Source organism: Chrysemys picta, chromosome 2, assembly GCF_011386835.1.
Source record: "Chrysemys picta bellii isolate R12L10 chromosome 2, ASM1138683v2, whole genome shotgun sequence".
NCBI lineage: Eukaryota > Metazoa > Chordata > Testudines > Emydidae > Chrysemys > Chrysemys picta.
The window spans coordinates 64,055,795-64,082,568 of NC_088792.1; the positions used below are offsets into that span (position 1 = coordinate 64,055,795).

The 26,774-nt window shown below is 43.7% G+C and overlaps 1 protein-coding gene across 3 annotated transcripts; it reads left to right on the forward strand.

The window, feature by feature from the left end:
- Positions 1 to 1,019: 1,019 nt before the first annotated feature.
- FAM221A (family with sequence similarity 221 member A) lies at positions 1,020 to 22,603 on the forward strand. Of its 3 annotated transcripts, XM_024106767.3 has the most exons (8): positions 1,124 to 1,332; positions 4,741 to 4,914; positions 5,562 to 5,752; positions 8,687 to 8,893; positions 13,641 to 13,751; positions 14,503 to 14,591; positions 18,617 to 18,753; positions 22,328 to 22,603. In XM_024106767.3, exons 1-7 carry the CDS (start codon positions 1,268 to 1,270, stop codon positions 18,728 to 18,730), a joined length of 951 nt encoding a protein of 316 aa, XP_023962535.2. In that variant the 5' UTR covers positions 1,124 to 1,267; the 3' UTR covers positions 18,731 to 18,753; positions 22,328 to 22,603. The 3 variants fall into 3 exon arrangements, with proteins under 3 accessions (XP_005290919.2, XP_023962535.2, XP_042717363.2); XM_005290862.5 differs by lacking the exon at positions 18,617 to 18,753 and having other exon boundaries at positions 1,020 to 1,332; XM_042861429.2 differs by lacking the exons at positions 18,617 to 18,753; positions 22,328 to 22,603 and adding an exon at positions 15,512 to 15,823.
- The last annotated feature ends 4,171 nt before the right edge of the window (positions 22,604 to 26,774 follow it).

Sequence of the window (26,774 nt, forward strand, 5' to 3'; positions counted from 1 at the left end):
AGACAGAGTGCTGGGACTGGCTTGAACCCTCCTTGGTCAAGAAGAGGTCCTGGCTTGCCACGGTACTAGATGACCCTGTTGCCTGTCACATTTTGTTCTCCAACATAACCTCCTTGTCCACCACTTCGTCCTCGGGGTTGAGTCTGCTCTCTCCCCTCCCCTCCTGAAGTATCTATGGGGCTCTTCGCGATAGAGGTGGGATCGCCGCCGAGGATGGCATCCAGCTCCTTATAGAAGCAGCAGGTCTTCAGCACAGCACCAGAGCAACAGTTTGACTCCCTCGCCTTCTGGTATGCCTACCTATGCTCCTTTATCTTCACACGGCACTGATGCATGTCCCATTTGTAGCCCTTATCCAACATGCCATGAGAACTCTGCCCATAAGTATCGAAGTTCCTACTGGGGTGGCGCTGGGACTGCACAGCCTCCTCTCCCCATAGAGCCAGCAGATCCAACAATTCAGGTGTGCTCCAAGCGGGAGAACATTTGCTGCATGTTTGTTTGGGAAGATGTGATGTGAGCTGTCCACACTGAGCAAACAAAGTGGAATTTCAAAAATTCCTGGGCCTTTAAAGGAGGGAGCTTGTGTACCTGGGTGCAGGGCAGCCGAGTTCAGAGGGGTTAGGATGGGCATTGTGGGACACCTCCTAGAGACCATTTAGAGTGACATAACCAAGTGCAGTGTTTACATTGACACTTGGTCAATATAACTGTGCTGCAAAAAGCTCTACTTCTCTCACTGAGGTGGTTTTATTATGTCGGCGTGGGTGGGAGGAGCGTTTCAGTGTCTACACCTCCACCGTTTTGTCCATGAATGTCGATTTTTGTCGATAAAACTCTGTAATGTAGCTAAGCCCCTAGTGTGGACCAGGCCTTATACTGGCATAAAGCCTTGTCTACACTAGAAACCTTTCGCTGTCAAAGCTACACCCGTGTGGCTATCTCACCAGCTCTCCTACCCCGGTGATCCCTCTCCCCCCGCAGAAAGATCAGCGGGGATAGAACCGGGGGCTGGGGGCGGGGGCTGTACTGCGGTACCCGCCGCTGGGCGGGCGGAGGGAAGCTCCGGGAGGGCGCAGTTGGCCAGTCCCCGCTGGAGACCCGTTGAACCGGCGCCAGCTTAGCAACGGCCCAGGAGCGCGAAGGGCGGGGGTAACCGCTCTTCTCCCGCCTGAACCGCCTTCCCCCTCGGCTGGGAGGGAGGCGCTTCCGTACGGGAAGCCGGCGCTGCTGCGAGGCGCCCCCCGGGCCTGGGAGACCGGCGCGGATGGAGCGGCTGCGGGTGCAGGAGGGGGGCGCGGCGGCGGTGGACGAGTACGTGGAGTACCGGAGGTGAGGGGCCGCCTGCACTGGGGGGGGGGGGGGACGGGACCGCACTGAGCTTAGGGGCTGCGGATAATGTTAAGGCCCTTCCTGGTGTGGCTGAGGCGTGGGTCACCGCCACTCCCCCGGTCCTAGGGATGGGGGCGCAGGTGGCTGCTGTGTAGGTCGCAGGGTCTTTCTCCCCTCTAGGGGATGGGCTGGGGGGGGGAGGTCAGTCTCTCTCTCCCCTACCCCCTGTTCTGGAGAGGGGGGATGCTGGTTGAAGCAGCAGGAGTTACTCTCCTCGGGGAACACTTTAATAAAGCTGAAATACCATTTTACGGGAGAATAAACGTGAATCCCGGGCGGGGATGCTTTGAAGAATGCAGGTAGGGGAATCCTCTAAATTAAAATGTTGGACACTGGGTAATTTCTCAGCCAAGTCAGCCTCTGCTGTTAGACCCCTGGGAACCTGATGCCACAATGCAAAATTATACCAATATATTTGATCTGAAAAGATTATTTTCTCATGCAAATCCATCCCCTCCCAAATACCTTTAGAAACCTGTAATCTTTTTTGTTTTGTTTTTTTGAGACATAGGGGAAGAACACTTTTTTCCTCCATGGAAACACCAAAGCAACAAAGCTTCTTGCTTAGCAGAGGGGAGGAGTGCTTTGTAAATAAAAATGTTATTTAATACTCCACTTGAGGTTATAATCCTGATATTATCTACCTTTTGCTATTAAGTATCAGAGGGGTAGCCGTGTTAGTCTGAATCTGTAAAAAGCAACAGAGGGTCCTGTGGCACCTTTGAGACTAACAGAAGTACTGGGAGCATAAGCTTTCGTGGGTAAGAACCTCACTTCTTCAGATGTCTTGCATCTGAAGAAGTGAGGTTCTTACCCACGAAAGCTTATGCTCCCAGTACTTCTGTTAGTCTCAAGGTGCCACAGGACCCTCTGTTGCCTTTTGCTATTAGACTTCTTTCTTTTTCTACTGTGCAATATGTTACTGCTGATTTTTAAGTTATTAGTCATTGAAATTCTGGATAGGAGAGCTCAGGAAAGTTTAGGAGTCACCAGGACTCTAGAATGTTTTCAGGAGTTCTGCAGCTATGTCAGAACACTTTAAAAAATGTTTCTTTTTCAAAGGCAGGGGGCGGGAAATCTTCTAACTACCCCATGCAATGCCTTTGTCTCTGATGTTATGGCTCTATTAATATTTGTCTCTTCTAGCTTTGTCTCTGACTATTTTGACATGCAAGTACCTTTTCTGTTGACATGTATAAACTAGTTTTTTAGATATTATATCTCAGTTGAAATATGAGAGTTGAAATTATGTTTCTGTTTCCCCTGCCCAGGCGTGCTTGTATGCCTGCCATCTGCCCAAGAGTAAACATTTGTGAAATAGTTTGGGAGCACAGTAAGCCAGTTCTACTATTTTTTTCAGGAAATACAAGTTGACACATTTTATTTTGACAATTATAAAAATGTCCCCATTTATAAGAATCTGTAGGTGCATCTTGTTAAAATAACAACTTTAAAAAACCCCCACAAAAGTGATTTAGCTCCTGTTTTACTGAGCATACATGATGCAATAGCTTGCACACTATTTTTAGCTTAAGAAAACATTCAGTAAAATAGGAAAGATGCAGGTAATCATACTTTTTATCCATATAAGTTCAAAATGCTTTAAAAAAGAGGGTAACTTTCAATAAATTGTGATATCAGGTGTTGATGAAATAGATTAGCACATATTACTGTGATATTGTACATTACTGATATGCAAATTAACAATATATGTATATCCACACTGTAGCTTACTGAAAAACAGGCCCATGTTATATCTATTGTAGAAAGTCTTAACACATGAAACTTATCATAATAATACTATAGATTTTTATAGCATTTTATAAACATGAATGAATTAAGTTTAAAAACTCCATGAGGCAGGTAAGTATTATTCCTGTTATCCAAATGAGGAAACCGAAGGCCTTTCAGGGCTTGTCCTCACTGCAGAGTTAACTAGAATTATAGCTTGAATGTTGCCCCTTGAGTCCTGTACACATACACAAATCTGTAACTCGAGCATAGTTAATTCAAGCTGGCTGGCCTGTTGGGATGTAGGTTACTGCTCTGGTTAGCACAGCTCATCAGCTGTTTATAGCAGTGTTTCTCAACCGGGTTATGTGTACCCCTGGGGGTACGCAGAGGTTTTCCAGGGGGGCACATCAACGCATCTTGATCTTTGCCTAGTTTTACAACAGGCTGCATAAAAAGCACCAAAGTCAGTACAAACTAAAATTGAATATAGATAAAATGAGAAAGGTAAGCAATTTTTCAGTCACTGTGCCGTGACACGTGTATTTTAATGTCTGATTTTGTAAGCAAGTAGTTTTTAAGTGAGGTGAAACTTGGGATATGCAAGGCAAATCAAGACTTCTGAAAGGGGTACAGTAGTTTGGAAAGGTTGAAACCTACTGGCTTACACAATAACTTTGTGCTGCTAATACACCATTCGATACAACTTGAGTGTTATTTCATGGTGTGGCAGCTCTCATTCAAGCTCCGTTAACGTCAGAAGAGTTAACTCAAGTATAGATAACTCTGGAGTGAAGACATAGCCATATAGCAGTGGCCCCTGAACTTTTTAGGGTCATGCCCTCCTTACCCCGTCTGCACCTCCCCCTCCCGAGCCAGGGATGGGAGTGGGGTCACGGCTCCTGGGGCAGGTGGGGAGACCTGGATGGGGTAAGGGAGCGAGACTTAGAGTGGGTCTGGGGTTGGGAGTAAGCTAGGGCCGGGGTCAGGAACAAAGTCGCGGCGAGGGGCTAAGGCTGGGGGTGGGGGTGGAGCCGCAGCTGAGCTGCGGTAGGTGCAGGGCTGCAGTGAGGCTGAGGCCAAGGCCAGGAGCTGGGGATGTGGCTGGGGGCAGGGCCAGAACAGAGTTGGGGGTGTGTGGTGCTTCCTCTCCACCCCCTGTGGGGGCTGGCCTGGGCACCACCGCACCCCACTGAACGTTCCTCCATGCCCCCCTAGGGGGTTTTGCCCCACAGTTTGGGGACCTCTGCTATAGAGTGATGACGTGACTTGTAGAGGTCATGCAGGAAGTCTGAGTCAGAGCTAGGAAGACCCCAGCACTCCTGACTTGCAGTCCATTTTCTTCAATGTAAAAAGGAACTCGGTAGCTTGCCTCCATCCTTCGAGACACTTTTCATACCATTAAAGCCAGTTTATAAGCATTTGTTTAAAAACTTAAGTACAGTTCCTTACAAAGGCCATCTCTAGGGTACTATTATGGAAGATAAAATAATGTTCAGTGTTGTTTACTGGTGCATCATTATATATTTTCAGAATTGCAACCTACCTTTGCCTCCCTCGATTTTACTGAAAGTTAAATGTAATTAAAATATTATGAAACACAATTACATGTTGCAGAATTGTAGGTGATGACGATAGAGGGAAACTCTTTACTCCAGAGCAATATGAAGAATACAAAAGAAAAATGTTACCAATACGATTACAGAACAGATTGTATGTGAGCTGGAGATCCCCAACTGGAATGGACTGTAAACTTGTGGGCCCGGAGACACACTGTTTTTGTACCCATAGGTGAGGGGTTTTTTTCTTGCTGCTGAACTTTCTTTTTACTTAGAAAATATAAAATGCTTATAAAAAGCACTGTCATACCAGTTATTAACTTGAGAATCTAGGGATGTAAAGATTGATGTAATTTAACGAAGCATTTTTGAGACGAAAGAAATCATTCCATAAATGCAGTTTATGCTTGAAACTGTGATTCTACCAGAGACTGAAGTGGTCAGAGATAAATTCAAGAGTTTAGAGCTTTGAAGCTACTGATATATTTACATTTATTGTGTGGATCACCACCTACTGCTTTGAAAATATATACTTGAAGTGGCGCCAAAAATCAAATTTAAAGATCTGCCATATTTTTTCACTAGGGTATAACTTAAAGCACTTGAAACCCCACACAGCATTGAAAATTATCTTTTGTGAGAATGAGCACTTTTTTTGTTTGTAGAAGAACTAAATGTATTTCTGCATTAAACTTGAAATCTAAATTATAAATTCCTTAAAGAAATTTTTAATGGTAAATGCTGAATGACTTTGAGCTATAATTGTTTGCAGTATTGCTGCAGCCGTATTGGTACCTCACCGACCTTGTCTCTTTGAACTATAATGGTATTGTTATAGCCAATATGCAAATGTACTAATTTATTTTTTTCTGTTTTTAGGTATAAACAACACAAAACAGATTATGAAGAGATTCCAAAAGATCGTCCTATTTGTGTACCCTGTCGAGTGAACCGTTGCCAGTGCAAATCCTATCACTATGTCCCGCTAAATGGCACTCAGCCCATTCGTTGTAGATGCAAGCACTTTGCTGATCAGCACAGTGCAGCACCTGGATTTTCCTGTAACTCCTGTAAGTTAGTTTCCTATAAATACACATGCAGTATTCTTTACTGTTAACTTAAGAAGCATACGCTTTAAATACAGGTATATTTTCTAAACTTAGCAGGAAATAGCACTTCATGCCCATGCAAGATTATTGGTAACACTGATTTAACATACTAATAGTTAAATCCTAGTATCACTGAATTCAGTGGAAGTTTTGCTATTGATTTTAGTGGGACTAGGATTTGGGCCAAAAACAGGAATTATTAACATCAGCAGTTAAACTACGGACTCAAGTATCAGGGGGTAGCCGTGTTAGTCTGTATCCACAAAAACAACGAGGAGTCCGGTGGCACCTTAAAGACTAACAGATTTATTTGGGCATAAGCTTTCGTGGGTAAAACCCCGCTGCTTCAGATGCAAACTATGTACTGATTTTCTGTCTTTTAGATCTCTTCAAATGATATATTGATGGATATTTTTAGCTAGACTTCTAGATTGTTAGTAAAATACTTGCATGAAGTATGTGAAATAATTTATACAGGAAGGATCTAAAAAAAACAGTTTTGCTTGCAGAATGGGGAATAATATCTAACAGAATAATATACAACACTGGTCTCCCATGTTCAAGAAAGATGAATTCAAACTGGAACAGGTGCAGAGGATTACTACGATGATCAGAGGAATGGAAAACCTACCTTAGGAGAGGAGACTCAAGGGTTTGGCTTGTTTAGCCTAACCAAATGAAGCCTGAAGGGAGATATGATTGCTCTATCAGAGAGGGAATGGAGTTATTTAAGCTGAGCACCAATGTTGAAACAAGAACAAATGGATATAAACTGGCCATAAATAGGTCTAGGTTTGAAATTAGATGAAGGTTTCTAACCATTAGAGGAGTCAAGGTCTGGGACAGCCTTCCAAGGGTAGCAGTGAGGAAAAAAACCTAACTGGTTTAAGTTTATGGAGGGGACATTATAATGAGACTACCTAAAATGGCATACGGCCCATCAGTGACTGCTAGTACAAATATTCCCAATGGTGGAGTTGGGACACTAGATGGGGGGCTCTGAGTTACTACAGAGAATTTTTTCCTCAGGTGGGTCTTGCTGACATGCTCAGAGTCCAACTGATAGCCAATTTGGGGGTTGGGAAAAAAATTCAGTTTGGGAGAGACCCCAGGGGGTTTTCACTTTCTTCTGCAGCATGGGGTACAGGTCACTTGCAGGTTTAAACTAGAATAAATGGTGGATTCTCTGTAACTGGAAGTCTTTAAATCATGATTTGAAGACTTCAGTAACTCAGTCAGAGGTTATGGGTCTATTACAGGAGTGGCTGAGTGAGGTTCTGTGGCCTGCAGTGTGCAGGAGGTCAGCCTAGGTGATCACAATGGTCCCTTCTGGCTTTAAAGTCTATTCCTGTAAATAACTTCCAAGGTCACACAGGGAGTTTGTGGCAGAGCTGGGAAGTGAACCCAGGTTGCTAGAATCCTAGACCTGTGACCGATCAATTGGACCATTCTGTACCCTGATTTAGGTACATGAATCCTTCTTGGCTGGGCATATGTTGGGCTGTATGCTGCTGCTTCTGGGTGACTCAGTGCCCATTCCACAGAACAGCTAGAGCCAATTGGCAAGGGAGGTTAAGAAGTCAGAGAACGGTTGCTGCCATCTGGGGGAGCATTACAGTGGATCTCACTCACTGGTTGTTATCTTAGCTCAGGGGTGGGCAAACTTTTTGGCCTGAGGGCCACATCTGGGTATGGAAATTGTGTGGTGGGCCATGAATGCTCATGAAATTGGGGGTTGGGTGTGGGAGGGGGTAAGGGCTCCGGCTGTGGGTGCAGGCTCTGGGGTTTGGCCAGAAATTAGTAGTTCAGGGTGCAGGAGGGGGCTCTGGGCTGGGGCAGGGGGTTGGGATGCGGGAGGGGGTACAGGTTCCGGGGTACGGCCAGGGATGGGGGGGCTGTGGGTGGAGCAGAGGGGTTTGGAGTATGGGAGGGGGCTCTGGGCTGAGACAGGGGGTTGGAGTGTGGGAGGGGATACAGGCTCTGGGCTGGGGGTGAGGGGCTTAGGGTGCAGGAGGGAGCTCCGGGTTGGGGGTTGAGGTGTGGGGGGTGAGGGTTGGGGTAGGGGAGGAGGCCAGAGGTGCAGGCTCTGGGCAGCACTTACTTCAAGCAGCTCTTGGAAGCAGCGGCAAGTCCTCCCTCCAAGTCCGGCTCCTATGTGGAGGCGCAGCCAGGCGGCTCTGTGAGCTGCCCTATGTGCAGGCGCCGCCCCCACAGCTCCCAGAAACAGCAGCATGTCCTCCCTCTGGCTCCTACATGGAGGTGCAGTTCCGGCCATGCAGCTCTGTATGCTGCCCTGTCCGCAGGTGCTCGTTCCAGCCAATGGGAGCTGCAGAGCCAGTGCTTGGGGCAGGAGTAGCGTGCAGAGCTCCCTGGCTGCTCTGACATGTAGGAGCTGGGGGCAGGGGGAGAGGGAAATGCCGCTGCTTCCGGGAGCCGCGTGGAGCCACAGCACAAGCAGGGAAAGCCCCCTACCCTGCTCCCCGGTGGGAGATCGAGGACCGGATTAAAAGGTCTGACGGTCTGGACACAGCCTGTGGGCTGTAGTTTGCCCACCCCTGCCTTAGCTGAAGCTGCCTCCAACTTGTTGAAATTGTTTGATAAATTGTGGGAGCACAGTGCACAATCAAGCCTTTGATTTGTCTGGGACTGATAGAACTATATTCTATTCTATCCAGGAATAGAACTCAGATCTCCTGAATCCCATGATTTAACCACATGTTCATCCTTTCTCTTGTAGAGCTTCCAAATGGAAAGTGTGGTTGGGTACTTACACATGGAAGGAAATCAGCAGTGCTTGGGAAAGCAACAATTTAGGGAAATTCTCTACTGTGTGTGATAATGAATGAACAGCCTCCATTATCATCTCACTCTGAATACTTTTTATTTTTAATTTAGGTTCCAAATGTTCAGGATTTCACAGCTGCTTTACCTGTGGGTGTGGTCAGCCAACATATGCGCATGAAACGGTTGTGGAAACTAAACAAGAGCGCTTAGCCCAGGGAAAACCTGTGGGGCAAGATGTTCCTTATGCTGCAATGGGAGGATTAACTGGCTTTAGTTCACTGGCTGAAGGCTATATGAGACTTGATGACAGCGGAATAGGTAAGTGCAGGAGGACTTGAGATAACATTTTGATCCTTTGTCTATTTAATTTTCATATTTGAAAATCTGTTGAAATATTAAATTTCAGGGCAAGTTAAACCTTCCCATAGGATGAGGACTCCAAATCACTGATTTTTTTTTCATAGATTTAAAGGCCAGAAGAGATCATTATGATAATCTCCTCTGACTTCTTGTAGAAAAGAAGCTATAGAAATTAGAAGATATGACATAGTTGGCATCACAGAGACTTGGTGGGATAATATGCAGGACTGGAATATTGGTATAGAAGGATACAGCTTGCTCAGGAAGGATGGCAGGAAAAAAAGGGAGGAGGTGTTGCGTTATATATTAAAAATGTATACACTTGGACTGAGGTTGAGAGAGAAATAAGAAACAGACTTGTTGAATGTCTCTGGGTAAGCATAAAAGGGGTAAAAACAAGGGTGATGTCATGATAGGGGTCTACTACAGACCACCAAACCAGGAAGAAGAGGTGGATGAGACTTTTTTTAAACAACTAACAAAATCATCCAAAGCACAGGACTTGGTGGTGATGGGGGACTTCAACTACCCAGACATCTGTTGGGAAAACAACAGCAGGGCATAGATTATCCAACAAGTTCTTGGAATGTACTGGAGACATTTTTTTATTTCAGAAGGTGGAGAAAGCTACTACAGGAGAGGCTGTTCTATATTTGATTTTGACAAATAGGGAGGAACTGGTTGAGAATTTGAAAGTGGAAGGCAACTTGGGTGAAAGTGATCATGAAATGGTAGAGTCCATGATTCTAAGGAATGGTAGGAGGGAGAACGGCACAATAAAGACAATGGATTTCAAGAAGGCAGACTTTAGCAAACTCAGGGAGTTGGTAAGTAAGATCCCATGGGAAGCAAGTCTAAGACTGTTGGCAGTTTTTCAAAGAGACATTATTAAGGGCACAAGAGCAAACTATCCAACTGCGTGGGAAAGAACGGAAGTATGGCAATAGACCACCCTGGCTTAACCAGGAGATCTTCAATGATCTAAAACTCAAAAAAGAGACTTACAAAAGGTGGAAACTTGGTCAAATTACAAAGGATGAATATAAACAACACAAGTACACCTCTACCCCGATATAACGCAGTCCTCGGGAGCCAAAAATCCCTACTGCGTTATAGGTGAAACCCCGTTATATCGGGGTAGCGGCGTCAGGGCTCCAGCGGTGATTTAAAGAGCTCCGGGCTCCGGCCGCTGTGGGGAACGCCGGGCCCTTTTAAATCACCGACTGAGCCCCGCTGCCACAGCTCCGGGGTAGCAGCGGCAGGGCTCCAGCGGTGATTTAAAGGGCCCGGGGCTCCCTGCAGCAGCCGGAGCCCCGGGCCCTTTAAATCATTGGCTGAGCCCTGCTGCCGCAATCCCGGGGTAGCAGCGGCAGGGCTCCAGCGGTGATTTAAAGGGCCCGGGGCTCCCCGCAGCAGCCAGAGTCCCGGGCCCTTTAAAGCACCGCCCAAGCCCCGCTGCCGGAGCCCCGGGGTTACCGTGCTATATGTGAACCTGTGTTATATCGGGTCGCGTTATATCATGGTAGAGGTGTATGTAGGGATAAAATGAGAAAAGCCAAGGCACAAAATGAGATCAAACTAGCTAGGGACATAAAAGGAAACAAGAAAACATTCTACAAATACATTAGAAGCAAGAGGAAGACCAAGGAGAGAGTAGGCCCGTTACTCAATGAGGGGGGAAAGACAATAACAGAAAATGTGGAAATTGCAGAGATGCTTAATGACTTATTTGTTTCGGTTTTCACCAAGAAGATTGGTGGCGATTGGATAGCTAACAGTGAATGCCAGTGAAAATGAGGTAGGATCAGAGTCTAAAATAGGGAAAGAACAAGTCAAAAAATTACTTAGACAAGTTAGATGTCTTCAAATCACCAGGACCCGATGAAATGCGTCCTAGTATACTCAAGGAGTAGATTGAGGAGATATCTGAGCCATTAGCAATTATCTTTGAGAAGTCATGGAAGACAGGAGACTGGAAAAGGCAAATATAGTACCCATCTATAAAAAGGGAAATAAGGACAACGTGGGGAATTACAGATCAGTCAGCTTAACTTCTATACCTGGAAATATAATGGAGCAAATCATTAAGCAATCAGTTTGCAAACACCTAGAAGATAATAAGGTGATAAATAACAGTCAGCATGGATTTGTCAAGAACAAATCATGTCAAACCAACCTGATAGCCTTCTTTGACAGGGTAACAAGCCTCGTGGCTGGGGGGGGTGAAGTGGTAGCTGTGGTCTATCTTGACTTTAGTAAGGCTTTTGACTCTGTCTCGCATGACCTTCTCATAAACAAACTCGGGAAATACAACCTAGATGGAGCTACTATAAGGTGGGTGTGGAACTGGTTGGAAAATCGTTCCCAGAGAGGAATTATCAGTGGTTCACAGTCATGCTGTAAGGGGATAACGAGTGGGGTCCTGCAGGGATTGGTTCTGGGTCCGGTTCTGTTCAATATCTTCATCAATGATTTAGATAATGGCACAGAGAGTACACTTATAAAGTTTAGGAGTACTTGTGGCACCTTAGAGACTAACAAATTTATTAGAGCATAAGCTTTCGTGGACTACAGCCCACTTCTTCGGATGCATAAGAAGTGGGCTGTAGTCCACGAAAGCTTATGCTCTAATAAATTTGTTAGTCTCTAAGGTGCCACAAGTACTCCTGTTCTTTTTGCGGATACAGACTAACACAGCTGCTACTCTGAAACTTATAAAGTTTGCGGACAATACCAAGCTGGGAGGAGTTGCAAGTGCTTTGGAGGATAGGATTAAAATTTAAAATGATCTGGACAAACTGGAGAAGTGGTCTGAAGTAAATAGGATGAAATTCAATAAGGACAAATGCAAAGTACTCCACTTAGGAAGGAACAGTCAGTTGCACACATACAAAATGGGACATGACTGCCTAGAAAGGAGTATTGCGGAAAGGGATCTGGGGGGTCATAGTGGATCACAAGCTAAATATGAGTCAACAATGTAATGCTGTTACAAAAAAGGCAAACATTCTTGGATGTATTAGCAGGAGTATTGTAAGCAAGACATGAGAAGTAATTCTTCTGCTCTACTCTGCGCTGATTAGACCTCAACTGGAGTATTGTGTCCAGTGCTGGGTGCCACATTTCAGGAAAGATGTGGACAAATTGGAGAAAGTCCAGAGAATAGCAACAAAAATGATTAAAGGTCTAGAAAACATGACATATGAGGGATGATTGTAAAAATTGGGTTTGTTTACTTTGGAGAAGAGAAGACTGAGAGGGGACATGATAACAGTTTTCAAGTACATAAAAGGTTCTTACAAGGAGGAGGGAGAAAAATTGTTCTTAACCTCTGAGGATAGAAGAAGCAATGGGCTTAAATTGCAGCAAGGGCGGTTTAGGTTGGACATTAGGAAAAACTTCCTAACTGTCAGAGTGGTTAAGCACTGGAACAAATTGCCTAGAGAGGTTGTGGAATCTCCATCATTGGGGATTTTGGAGGCAAATTGGACAAACACCTGTCAGGGATGGTCTAGATAATACTTAGTCCTGTCTTGAGTGCCGGGGACTGGACTAGATGACTTTGAGGTCCCTTCCAGTTCTATGATTCTAGGAAATTCATTCATTAATTTCTGTATCCAGAAGAGTACATTCTGATTGAATGACATTGACATTCAGTGAAGACATTGAAAACTTCTACTTGATATTCTGTTGTTTATATATTCAAGAACTGAGTTGATCCTCTTAGCCACAGAGTTATATTGGGATCTCATGTGCCACTTGGTTATCTAACACATAAATATGAGTCCTCATCAGAAGCACTTCTTTCCAAGATCCTGCATGTGTGATCTAATTCTTTGTTCTTTAAATGTCCGATTTTGCATTTGGCAATACTGAAATGCATGTTATTTGAATGAAACCAGTGTGCCAAATGATTCAGATCACTTGGCATAACTGACTTATCCTTATCACTGTTTACCATTCCACCAATTTTTGTGTCATCTACAAAGTTTACTAGCCATGATTTGATATATTTTTTCCAGGTCACTCAAAGTTGTTGAATGACATTGGGCCAAGAACAAATCCCCATTAGAAACACTCCTATTCATTGATGATTCCCCATTAACAGTTACATGTTGGGGTATCTTCCTATTTTCTCTTAACATTATTAATTTTAAGTTTTCAGCCTGACAAGTACAGATCAATGATTTTTTTTCCAGTGTAAGGCACAATTCATAGTGGGATTTCAAGCTGATTTGTTACAAGTCTACAATTAATACTCAGTGTACAAAATTGGACATATGTAGAACTGGGTTGTTATCTTACACCACTGGTTCTTAGAGAACTTCTGATTCTCTCTATTCCCCTGTAATATAGTTTTGAATGTAGGAGTCTTTATTTTGAAATACTGTTGGTATTTAATTATATTTTAAATTCTGGGTCTGGTCTCCACGATCTTTCTGCAATGTAGTTACTGTATAGTACAGTACAGCAACCGGAAGAAAAGAGCTCAGCCATTTCATTTCTTTTCAAGCCATACTTTGGTTCTTTTACCACACCTATTTTCTTCTGGTATTCTGGATGATACACAATGTGTAATTTTTTCATGTAGTTTACTACATATCAGGATAATTTATTTTAAGTGGTAGGTATGTTTGGTTTCCATCATGTATGACTCCTAACGCTTCTTGTGAAGCTAATTTTTTTCTAATATGTTTTCTATTAGGGGCACCCTCTGCTGAATTTCTAGAGTCACCTAGTAGTGGCATGGACCATCCATTTCTAAAAGCATTCCAAGGCCCCTCCAGTTCTGCACAAGCCAGCTCACAATTAACAGGTGGTAATGAAATGAACTGACCATTTTTTTATTTTTTATTTTAAATTGTGGTGTATTATTATTATCACTCAGTATAAAGGCACTATATAATGTTGACTTTTTGATGAGTTAAGGAAAGCTTAAACGTGTACATTAGAGTTCAAAACTAAAGCGAATATTTAAGATTATTTCCTCTAAGAGGGATGTATGTAATTAATATACAAACTTTTCTGTAATCAAGATTTTCAAAACAGAAGGGTTTTTTCATTGTTGTTTCAGAGAATCTCTCTCCCATTAGTTTAATATGAAACTAGATTTTCTTGATTTTGATGCCCTTCCCCTGCACCTATTTCCTTTCTTAATAATGGAATCACCTATTCACTGGAGTACCATCTCTGCGTTTTTGTTTCCCAGTAAGAGATCATTGTCTGAACACACACTTCGTATGTATTTACTCAGTGTAATATTGTGCAACTGCTTTCTCCCTATATGGACATAGCTGTGAGGTCACTTCTGCCCAATTATGTCCCGCGGCTAGTAAGATGGTAGTCACAATGTAGCTCCTTTGAGGCCTCTTATAGAAACTACCAGTCTTTCCATTCCAGACCTAGTTAACAGTGCTGCTTACTTGGCTGGAGGTACTGCTTTTAAGTAAAATAGGGTACTTCTCCCTTGTGCAGACTGAAATTTATTTGAAAATCTTTTTCCAAATATAAAGCATATTGAAATCAATAAAAAGTATTTTTAATAGACATTTGTTTTGTTTTTTCAGGTGGTTCTAGTGCAGCAAAGCAAGTTTCTAATTTAAGGAGTTCTGAAGAAGAGGACATGGCTTACTTTGAAAAACAGTACCAGGAACGGGTAAGTCATTGTATTTAGAGCTTAATACAGACATGTTCCTTAAAAATAAAGTGGCTCAATTTAAGGTGGATAAACTTAAAATTGAACTTGCCTACAATGGTTCACATTGCTTTAACTGCTATTCTGATCCTGAAAAAATGTATTAGCATTTCAAAATGAGGGTTACAACATAGTGACCTAATAGTGTAGGTCCATAGGCCAATCATATCTGGAATAGTTCAGTGACCTTCCCACCTAGATCAGGCAGATGTAATTAAAAAACTTAAGTTGCTTTGGCCAGAGGAAAGCAAAAGCATAACTGCACCAAAATACCAAACAATCATAGAAAGAAAAAACTCAGCAATTGTTTTGGACAACTAGGAGAAACTGTGCAAAAACAAAACAAACCCCCTTTGGATACCCAGGAAAGCATGGACTGCTACTCTCAGGCACAAAACTTCTTAATACCCCTTTAATTTATATGTAGTCATTCAGATTCTGGTTTAACTCAGTATTACTTAACTCCACCATCTTAGCCGAAAGTGAATTCTACCAATTCACCAATTCCTCTATAAAGTAATATTTCACTTACCTAGTTTTAATAAAGCCTAATGTTATGCTCGTTTCTTGCATCAGGTGGTGTCTGTTTCTGTCAGAACTGGTCTTTGAAACTCTGAATCTTTTCTTGAGAAACATTACAAAAATAAAGAAGAAATGTGCTACAAATTTTGCAAATGTAATAGTTTATAGATATAGCATTACTACTAAGTCTAAAGACTTTTTCCAGTATTTTCTTTTCCTTGGTGAAGAGGCTGTAAGAATTTCAGATATTTGATCCAATCCTGCAAAGACTGAGGCATGTGCTTTTTCTTGAGCACGAGTAGTCCCACAACAGGACTACTTACCCGTGTGCATAACTTTAAGCTTGTACGTCTTTGCAGGGTGCCTTACTCACTTTTTTGACAATCTTCATCTTCTCAATGGGGATCCAGCACCAGTGGCAGCAGTGGGGTCCATCTCTAGCTGGCCCCACACACAACCAGCACCAGCAGAAACAGCAGGAGGGGAGTACCTTCGGTCACTTATTACTTTTCAGAAAATTTCCTTTAATTTTCAAAAGATTAAAGTGAGGCTGTGACTCCTCTCCCAATCCCGCCCTCAGCTCAGGAACCATCACCAGGAATGAGGCAGCCTAAAGGATTTGTTCTTTTAAAAGGAAGGAGCCCCAGCCCAGCTCCTCTAGACACTTCTCCACATGCTGGCCAGGAGGCCACTTTTCAGCTGTTACTCAGACAAGACTAAAAGGTAAGTGCTATTTCTCATCCTCTACATCTCCCACCCAAAGCAGGTAAGAGCAACAGGGGTGTCATTACAACACAGACAGTTTATTTAAAGGAAATGGATGTCTGATGCCATTGACACTTCCTCTTGCTGGGCTCAGTCCTATTATCATTTATTACAATTTCCATTCCTGTTATGCCACCATGCTTCCAGCATACCCACCACTGCTTCAGGAACACATTGCTTCAGCTCTACCCCTTCCCAGGACTCAGACAAGTCACAGCTCCAAAATATATCCAACAGAGCTATCTTTCCTATGGCAACTGGTGAACCAGACAACCGTTCCTTCACTTGCAACATCCCATGACAACATTTACTTCATTACCTATCACAGTTCAAATTGGGAGGACCTGTCCAAGAAAACAGGAAAGTAAAAATAAGAAGCTAGATTCCAGACCTAACACGCCTGTATGCTGCACAGGTCCACTACACTACATAGTCCACTGGCCAGAAACAGACAGCACAAGGCATCACAAACTAAAGCTGATGTTGATCAATGCAAGACCTGCCACTAACAAACAATACATGACCTCATCAGTAATGAGGCACCTGATATAGCCTGCATCACCAAGACCTGGCTGGATGACAGAGCAAGTCCTATACTAGCCAACTGCATTCTCCCAGGATACTTGGTACACCCCTGACCTAGAAAGGACAAAAGGCCAGTAAGTACTCCATTCATTTTCTTTGCAAATGTCAAATGCAAGAGAGGAGCCACAGATAAGACAACTTCATTTGAATTCATTCATCTGACAGTCAAAACCAGAGCAAAGCTTGTGTGTGAGTGTGTGTATGTATAGATTTTATGCTTATTTACAAACTCTGCAGAAAAGGGTTCATGAAGGAGCTCACTGGCCTGTGGTTGGCAGTGGTGGTGAAATACCCCAGACTCCTTGTCCTGGGAAATTTCTATATTGATACAAGGCCGCAGATACAACCCCCCCCCAACTCATCACCTCACTTGTCTCCCTAGCACTTTCATAGGTCATCTTTGGCCCTTTTGTTTTCAGTTTTTACCAAAAAATTCCAGGTTTTACAATAGCAATTCCCGCCCCCAAATATCGGAAGGGCCAGAACTTCCCACCTCTCCTCTCTGGAAGGTGAGATGGTGGCTCGGTAACCATGGGTGTCCCTGGTTTCTGATCCACCATCTCTTTTTCCAGAGTGGCGGGGATGGATCAGAAGTACTGGAATAACTTGAGTGCTGATGTATGTACTGCTGTCAATCCCACGCCCATCACATACATATTACCTGTTCTACAGATAGCATGGATGTTTATAACATTCAAAGCAAATAAGTTAGTGAACTACTTTTCATGCCAAAATTAGTCAAAAATGAAAAATTGAATTCGACTGTGTTTTAAAACATAAGGGCTGTTTTGGAGGTTAAAAACACAAAAACAATAGAAAAGAGGAGAGAGCTATTTACACAGAAAACTTCAAATTCATTTTTTGCACTGATTTTCACCCATTTTTTGTAATGAACATTGATGAATTTCCAGGAAATTTGAAACAAAAACAGAAAATGCAGGGCCTTACTCACATAGCTAACTCGTACTCCAACGAATTCCAAAGCATGCTAAAGGATAACAGTACCCCGCCCAAGGGGTGAGGAATCAAGGACCTGGTCAATCATTATCATTTTACACTGGCCTCCGCCATTGACATGTTTGCCCCCAAATAGCCCCTTCTCCACATTGCCCACACGGATTATCTTGATTTTCTGACACCCTGTGCCGGATGAAGAGAGAGGGTGGAAACTCAAGTGCTGATGGCAGAATACAAAGACTGATTCAGACAAGATGAAACAAATTCCTCAAAGTCTATACTGAGGCTGCATTACAAGCCGAGAGAGCCTTCCCATCAGCTTTCTTTGAGGCTGCCAAATCCCACCCCAAGGGGTAAATTCCTTCAATCCTGAATGCTTACAACCTGTATCAGAGCCAAGAACATCAAGCACTGCAAAAAAACTTATCATCCTACTTCACTGAAAAGATCATACACATTCAGGAAGTCTTCTCAAACAGCATGCATCTGCTCTGCCTGCACTCACTAACCAAGAACCAGCTGCATTCTCAGAATTCATTACATTGACTCATCAAGAAGTTCTGGACACCCTAAAGGAGTCCTGATCCAAGACTTGTTCATGACTCTTTCACAAGCCAGAAAGGGCATAGGTCAGATTCACAACTAGTGCCACTCCTGAGTGAAATAGCCAATGCTTCGGTCATGCTGTCTAGAATGGTATACAACTGAGTGCCAGCCTCAGGGCAGACAAACTGACAAAAGCAGGGCAGATATCCCAAACTAGTGGTATGTATTATAATTAGATTTTACCAATCCAGTAACAAATGTGAACTCCTGGATCACTGTAACAGTCTTACCATGGAGTCACAGACCATCCCCTTGGGCTCTCCAATCTATCTTGCCACCCAGGCAACCTGAATTTAGTGATAAATGATCACTTACACCAGAAATCATAAAACATTTAGGTTGTGAGCAGTCACTTACCCCAAATCAATTTGTACCTTAGATCTCACACCAAAGACAATGCTGGTAGCTAATCCCATAGTAAATTAACAGAGGATTTATTAACTAGGAAAAAGAAATGAGAGAATTATTTACAGGTTAAAGCAGGTAACATGTATACACAAATGAGTTCAGCCTATGGTTCCATGTCAACTATCTTTATTTCCCTCTTGCAGCATTTCAACTCATGGGATGATGCCTTCAGCATGTGCTTCTCCATGGGTGGATGGGGCAATCAACAAAGCTTTTGTCCTACAATGGCCCACAACTTTGATAGCCCTCCTGGATGAACTGGGGGAGCCACTCTCCCCATGTGAGTTCACAAGTTTGGAGCAGTGATTTTTAAAGTTATAAAACAAACTTATATTTTACCTTGTAGCATGGTATACAGACATTGCAATTGTAATGTTTATGCATGCAGCAACTTAGTCATTTTATAGCATCTAAACACATCCTTACAAGTCTAACACCTATCTAGAACAATATTAGCATATAGGTGAGCTGGTCTGTTTCCAGCTATGAATTTCTCAGTACTCAGCTGACATCTACAGACTTTGCAAGAGCTGGCACTTGGTTTACCAGCATCACAGTCTCATTCAGAGAAGGAATCTTCCCTCCCACCTTCAAACACAGAATAGTCTGACCAACATTGAAGAAACCCATGCTGGCCAACCCAGTACTAGCCAGCTATCACACATAACCCTCCCATTCCTGAGCAAACTCAGAGAAACTAGCAAAGGGCCCAACTACAAATTCATCTAACAGAAACTAACACTCTAGACCTGGCACAATCTGAATTCAAGCCAGAACACAGAACTGAAACTGCATTGGTAGCACTGATGGATGATCTCCTGCTGTCAGTGATAGAAGACAGACATCCATTCTCATCCATTGCAGCATTCAACACTGTTGACCATGATGTACTGCTGTCTCATCTGAGAGAAACAGGAGTCCTGGGCAATGCACTAAAATGGTTTGAGTTCCACAAGGATCAGTGCTCTCTGACCTTTTTTAACATCTCATGCAACCACTAGGTGAACTGGTCAGATGACATGGACCAGCAATATGCAGGTGACACACACCTCTACCTATCCTTCATCACATATGACCACACCACTCCCACCAAGATGGCTCAGTGGTTAGACAAGATCAGTTAATAGATGAAGAAGGGGGAGGGATAGCTCAGCGGTTTGAGCATTGGCCTGCTAAACCCAGGGTTGTGAGTTCAATCCTTGAGGGGACCATTTAGGGAACTGGGGTAAAAATCTGTCCGGGGATTGGTCCTGCTTTGAGCAGGGGGTTGGACCAGATGACCTCCTGAGGTCCCTTGTAACTCTGATATTCTATGAACAGCTGGCTGAAGCTGAGTCCAAGCAAAACAGAGATGATGCTGGTAGGCAGAGGGAAGTATTTTGAGGTGTTTGCAGCTACTATGTCATGTCTTTTGGCTGAAGGTTCATAGCCACAATTGGTCAATTCAGTCTGTAGTCTAGGAGTACTCTTGGATTCTTTGCTGACACTGAGCCCTCACATCACAGCAGTCACCACAAGTAACACTTTCAGCTGTGTCTGGTTGTGTCATGGGATCCACTCACCGCACGTGGCACCTCCTGCTGGCAGCTCTATGGATTGGTTCTTGCCAGGCGCTGCTCTCCTCTGGCAGTGTCTCTGCCTGTCGTTTCTTTCACTCTGCAGCCCATCTTGCTCTCAGAGCTGCAGCTTCCTGTTCGTGGCTGGGCCATCCAGCCAGGTCACTAAGGTCCTCCCCTTCCAAGGAAATCAAAGTCCTTCCAGACCAGCTGTCTGACTGGTGTCTCCAATGCCCTGTGCCACTTCCTAGTGGCTGCAAGGGGAACCCAGGCCCACTCTCTACTCCGGATTCCAGCCCAGGGACCCTATAAGAGTGGCTCTCAACTTTTCCAGACCACTGTACCCCCTTTCAGGTGTCTGATCTGTCTTGCATACCCCTGAGTTTCACCTCACTTAAAAACTACTTGCTTACAAAATCAGACATCAAAATACAAATGTGTCACAGCACACTATTACTGAAAAATTGCTTACTTTCTTATTTTTACCTTATAATTATAAAATAAATTAATTGGAATATAAATATTGTACTTACATTTCAATGTATAGTATATAAAGCAGTATAAACAATATATTGTCTATGAAATTTTAGTCTGTACTGATTTTACTAGTGTTTTTTTTTTGTAGCCTGTTGTAAAAGTAGGCAAATATCTAGATGAGTCCCCCCGGAAGACCTTTGCATACCTCCAGGGATGTACATACCCCTGGCTGAGAACCATTGCCCTATAACAAGCAGCCAAGGTCTGTATGGTCCAACCCCTTACTGCTATTTCCTTTAGCTTCTTCCTACTTATCTGGCTTCCCCCTTTTTCTGGGTTTGCCAGCCCAAGCGCCCTCCTCCCAGGGAGTGACTATAGACTACCTCCTTGAAGCCTCTTATTGTTCATAGCTTCTGGGCTTTATATAAGCTTCTCCTGTTCCTGCCCAGCTGAGCCCATTTCCAGTTAGTGACCTGCTCCCTGTCTCCTTCTCCAGGTGCAGCCTGGGCAGTTAATTGGTCTGCTTAGCCACTTTAACACCTCCAGGTCTTGTGTGGGTTGGACACCCCATCACGGGTTGGCTAGGAGACTCTCCCATCCCGGTGGACTTGGCTGGACTACAGTAATGTAATATACCCGAACATGAAACTTTCACACTTAGAAAACTCCAGCTAGTACAAAACGCTGCAGCTAGTCTCCTCAGCAACACAGGCCACTGTGAGCATATCACACTTGTCCTCTGCTCTCTACACTGGCTTCCCATAGAATTTTGAGTTGAGTTCAAGGTCTCAGTTCTTATTTTCAAAGCGCTCCATGACCTCAGCCCAGGATACCTAAAAGACTGTCAAATGCTCTGGGATGAAGACAATGGTGGACATTTTCACTTATCTGGCACAATGGAACTCTCAACAATAAGAGTAAATCTGTGCGGGAGATATAACTTTCTTCAGGAGTGGTCTGAGTCTGGAGTGAACTCCCCCAGGAGCTAAAGACCATCACAAATCTCACCACTTTCCATTCCAAGTGCAAGGTATATTTCTTTGACCTTGTCTTGTCTAATGTAAATACATAGTAACAGGTGTATTTATTTAACAAATATTAAAAGAACCCTATCAAAACAAGACACTCCACTTCAAGTATACAATAAAATTACAAAAGGGACACAGGTTAAATATGTTGCTTTAAATCTCCCCAGCCCCTCTTTGATTTCTTTCCCCCCCCCCAGTCTCTCAAGGCAGTGCAGTGAACATTGATACACTAAAGATCCACACACCTTCTTAATACAATTATTAGAAATAATGTTTAATGTACTCATGAATCACACTCCCGTGAGTGCTGTAGACCAATTACTGACTTCCAAAGCTATGGTATATACATGTAAAATAATTGAAGGAGTTGCCACACTGAAATTGCAGTGGGATGAATATAAATCCACAATAAAAAATGGTAGTCAGGTACATATTTTGGCAAATCAAAGCATGCAGTAAGAAACTAGTGAAGGGAAAATCAATTGGGAGGAAGAATTATCTTGTGGTTAAAGCACCAACCAAGAACTCAGGAGAGTTGCCTAGACTTCCTTTGTGACCTTGAGCATGCTAGTTAGTCTGTTGGTCTGTGTTCCACATCTGTAAAATGGTGTTAATAGAATTCCTCTTCATCTAATGGGTATGAGGATAAACTCATATTTGTGAGGTACTGTGGTGTTGAGGGCCAGGTAAGTACCCAGATTTCTATTATAAAGTAGTAGTTTAATTTGTACTGCATTGTATTCATTTGTTGACACACTAGTGGTTGGACCATTGCTGTTTTTCTTTAATACAGCTGAAAAAGGAGAAGGCTGCTAAACAGAAAGTTAAAGGTCCGCTGCTATCAAAGAATCCATGAAGATTAATGAAACAAAGGAGTTTTTGTAATACAGAATTGTTTATCATTATATTTAAGGGTATTTTCATGGTGTTTATTGCACACACATATTTTCTAGTTTCTCAATATTAACACTGCTGTATTAAAGTATTGATGAAATTAATTTAAAAATACTTGGTGATTCTGGTTCTTTCAAATAAAATTGTTACTTTCTATTAAAGTAGCTTGACATACTATCTAAGCTCTCAAATATTGCTGCATGGATCTCGCCTTTGTAGTAGAAGATGTCATGTGTAGTAGAAAATTATGGATTTTAGAGACGTCTAAAATTTTTCATTTAGGCTTTGATCCAGCAAACACATGCTTACGTGCTTTGCTGAATCAGAGCCTTAGGACAGCAGGTAAAATATACATTATACACCACATCATATCTTCAGACTTCCATTACATACTTGCTTCTTTACATGTGGACTTAGAATTCTTCTTATTCTTAACTTTCTACTCATTGGGGCTGTAGTATTAACATTGGAGTTTTAATATTTTCTTAAAAGACACAGACACTGCTCCCTTCACTGGCTTCACATCTTCCACATCAAATTCAAATTGATTTTCCTCACTCTCAAGCTTCTGCAAGCTCTGTCCCTGCCAACATATATTCTTCTCTCACCTCAGGTTCTGCATTCAGCTAATTCTGCTTCCCTTCATGCCTGTTTTGTATCCTTCTAATACACTCACCTCTGTGTTTTTCCCGACCTTTCTCTACACCACTATTATCCTCCTTGAGCCTTTATGTCCTACAGCCTCCCCAAAATGACCACTATGCTCCTGCCAAACTAATCAAATATAAATTAAGAAAGAAGGGACAAAATATGTACTGCATGAAAACCAGCTACTATTTAATCTTGTTTTGTGGAAAACCTCCCCCTGGCTAAATGGGTTTTCCTGTATCAGACCTTACCCAGTTTAGATTGTGAGCTCCTTGAGGCAGGAGATGTATATTTATTTTCTCTGTACAATGCCATGCAGAGCTATGACATATATATATGTGTATTAAGTATGTCAATCTGTTTAGCTCAAACACTTATTAAATTCATTAAAATGCATAATAGGATAGCCCATATCCATTTAATTTTAAATATAAATATATATTAAAAATCTGCTGCTGAGAATTTTTAAAATAAAAATAGCTAGCTTTTATATGGGACTTCTAAAGATGAATGTGAGCTCCCCCTGTTGATTCTAGCACAGTGTTATGTAATGAACAAGCACTACAACATATGCTATGCTAATGCAGAAACTTTGAAGTTACATGTTCATTTTAAAAACAACGATGAGTCTTTGTGGCACCTTAGAGACTAACAAATGTATTTGGGCATAAGCTTTCGTGGGCTAAAACCCACTTCATCAGATGCATGGAGTGAAAAATACAGTAAGCAGTATATATATACAGCACATGTCATGTGCCACCAGGACTCCTCATTGTTTTTGCTGATACAGACTAACACGGCTACCACTCTGAAACCTATGTTCATTTTAGGCTCACTAGAAATTGGGGGAAGGAAACAATTTGTAATTTAAAAAGGAAAAATAGGGAAAGACACTAAATTTAATCTTCAAAGTGGGTATTGCAAACTAAGGGTATGTCTTCACTACCAACATTAAAGCGCTGCCACGGCAGTGCTTTAATGTGGTTGTGTAGTCACGGCAACAGCGCTGGGAGAGAGCTCTTCCAGCACTGTAAAAAAAACATCCCCATGAGGAGAGTAACTACTAGTGCTGGGAGCATGGCTCCCAGCGCTGGTGTACTGTCTACACTGCCATTTTACAGCGCTGAAACTTTCTTGCTCAGGGGTGTGAAAAAACAAGTGTAGACAAGGCCTAAGTGGGTTTTTTGTTGCCATTTTTAAATGTCTTTCTTATCCTTTGCAATGTTGTAGCTGTGTGGGTCCCAGGATATTAGAGACACAAGGGGGTGAGGTAATATCTTTTATTGAACCAACTTCTGGTGGTGAAAGAGACAAGTTTTCGACCTTACAGAGAGCTCTTCAGGTCTGGGAAAGGTACTCAGTGTCAGAGTTAAATACAAAGTGGAATAGACTGTTTAGCAAGTTAATTAATGGATACTGTAAGAGACCATTCAAAATGTCTTGTTAACACCCCTGCAGTCATAGAATAAAAAAAGGGTGAGTGTACCTTCAAAAGACGAGCCTGGAAGCTTAAATTAATAATTCTACGAGACACTAAAAATCATAGATTTAATAAAAACACTGGATTTATGGCTTATTACAACACTGTAAGCCACTAACTCCCCCAACACACCCTTTTTTTGTCCTATGGCTGCAGAGGCGTTAACTGGCCACTTCACCTTGAGTGGTTTCTTATAATATGTGTTACCTATTTAGGCTAAACAATCTGTTCCGCTTTGTATCCAGCTTTGACATTCTGAGTACCTTTCACAGACCTGAAGAAGAGCTCGTTGTAAGGCCCTGTCTATACTACAAACTTTGATTGACACAAGTTACATTGGGTATGGGCTCTGGGCTGAGGCAGAGAGTTGGGATGCAGGAGCGGGTGCAGGGGATGGGCTCTTGGAGGGAGTTGAGGTGTGGGCTCTGGGCTGGGCTGGGCTGGGGTGGGGACGGGTTCAGGAGAGGGTGCGGGCTCTGGGAGGGAGTTAGGGTGTAGGGTGCGGGCTCTGGGCTGGGGCAGGCAGTTGGGGTGCGGGAGGGAGTGCGGGGGATGGGCTCTGGGAAGGAGTTTGGGTGTGGGGTCTGGGCTGGGGCAAGGGGTTGGAGTGCAGGAGAGGGTGAAGGGTGCAGTGCTTACCTCAGGCAGCTCCCGAAAGTGACCCGCACCCCACTCTGGTAGCAGCTCCTAGGCAGGGGGATGAAGGGGAGTCTGCACGCTGCTGCCTGCAGGCACCGCCCCTGCAGCTCCCATTGGGCACAGTTGACAGTCAGCACTGGGGGCGGGGACAGTATGCAGAGAAACTGCCCCCCGCCCCGCAGGGGCTGCAGGGACGTGCCAGAGGTTTCCAGAAGCGGAGTGGGCGGGCAGGAAGCTGCTTTAGCCCCGCTGCGCTGCTGGTGGTGGTAGCAGGAGCCCTGAGCTATTTTAAATCTCCTGGGGGCGGCAGGCGATGTTGGGGGGATGCTCCGGGGGAGGTATGCAGGGGCAGCAGGCGGGGCCAGGTGAGAGACCTGGCCCCAAACTTTGGTGGAGTCGGGCCCCCGTGCTCTCATATTGGTGGAGCATGGGCACCACAGGACCATACAACTCGCGGCACATGATGCACACACAGTAATCGTTACAAGGTTCATACCAAGGTTAAAAAAAAAAGGGTAAACACATTACTGCAGTACACGTTACTGTGGCTCTCTGTTAAAATGTTCCTTCAAAGCCTCCCTGATCCAAATAGCTCTCCATAGAGCCCCTCTTACAGCCCTCGTATCTGGCTTCTCAAAAGCAGCAGACAGCCACTCCACTCCCAAGCTCCACCCCTAAGGAAACTTCTCCCCCTTTGATTCATATATATTTTGAGTGGCACAGCAGGCAGCTATAACCATGGGGATATTTTCCTCACTGAGGTCTAACTTGCTGAGGAGACAGCACCAGCACCCCTTTAAGCAGCCAAAGGCACATTCAACAGCAATTCTGCACCTGCTGAGCCTAGTGTTGAACCACTCCTTGCTGCTGTGAAGGTGGCTGGTGTAAGGCTTTAGGAGCCATGGGAGCAAGGGATAGGCTGTGTCTCCCAGGATCACTATTGGAATTTCTACATCCCCAGTGGTAATCCTCTGGTCTGGAAAGAAAGTCCCTGCTTGCAGCTTTCTGTACAGACCTGTGTTCCTAAAGATGCATGTGTCATGCACCTTCCCTGCGTTGATGTCGGTGAAATGACCCCGATGATCCACTAGTGCTTGGAAAACCATAGAAAAGTAGCCCTTTTTGTTGATGCATTCTGTTGCAACATATCCCCCTTCATTGATGGGGATATGTATGCCATCTATCGCCCCACTGCAGTTAGGGAATCCCATCGCTGCAAAACCATCCAGTATTTCACACACGTTGCCCAGAGTCACAGTCCTTCATAGCAAGAGAAGATTAATGGCCCTGCACACTTGCGTCATTGCAACATCAATGGTGGATTTCCTTACTCCAAACTGATTCACAACTGATCAGTAGCAGTCTGATGCTGCCAGCTTCCACACAGCGATCGCCACTCACTTCTCCACTGTTAGTGCTGCTCTCATTTTGGTGTCCCAGTGCCAGAGGGCTGGGGTGAGTGCCACACACGGTTCCAGGAAGGTGGCTTTCCGCATACAAAAGTTCTGTAGCCACTGCTAGTCATCCCATACTTGCATAACCGTGCGATCTCAAGCCCAGTACTGAGGTCCACTGTGTG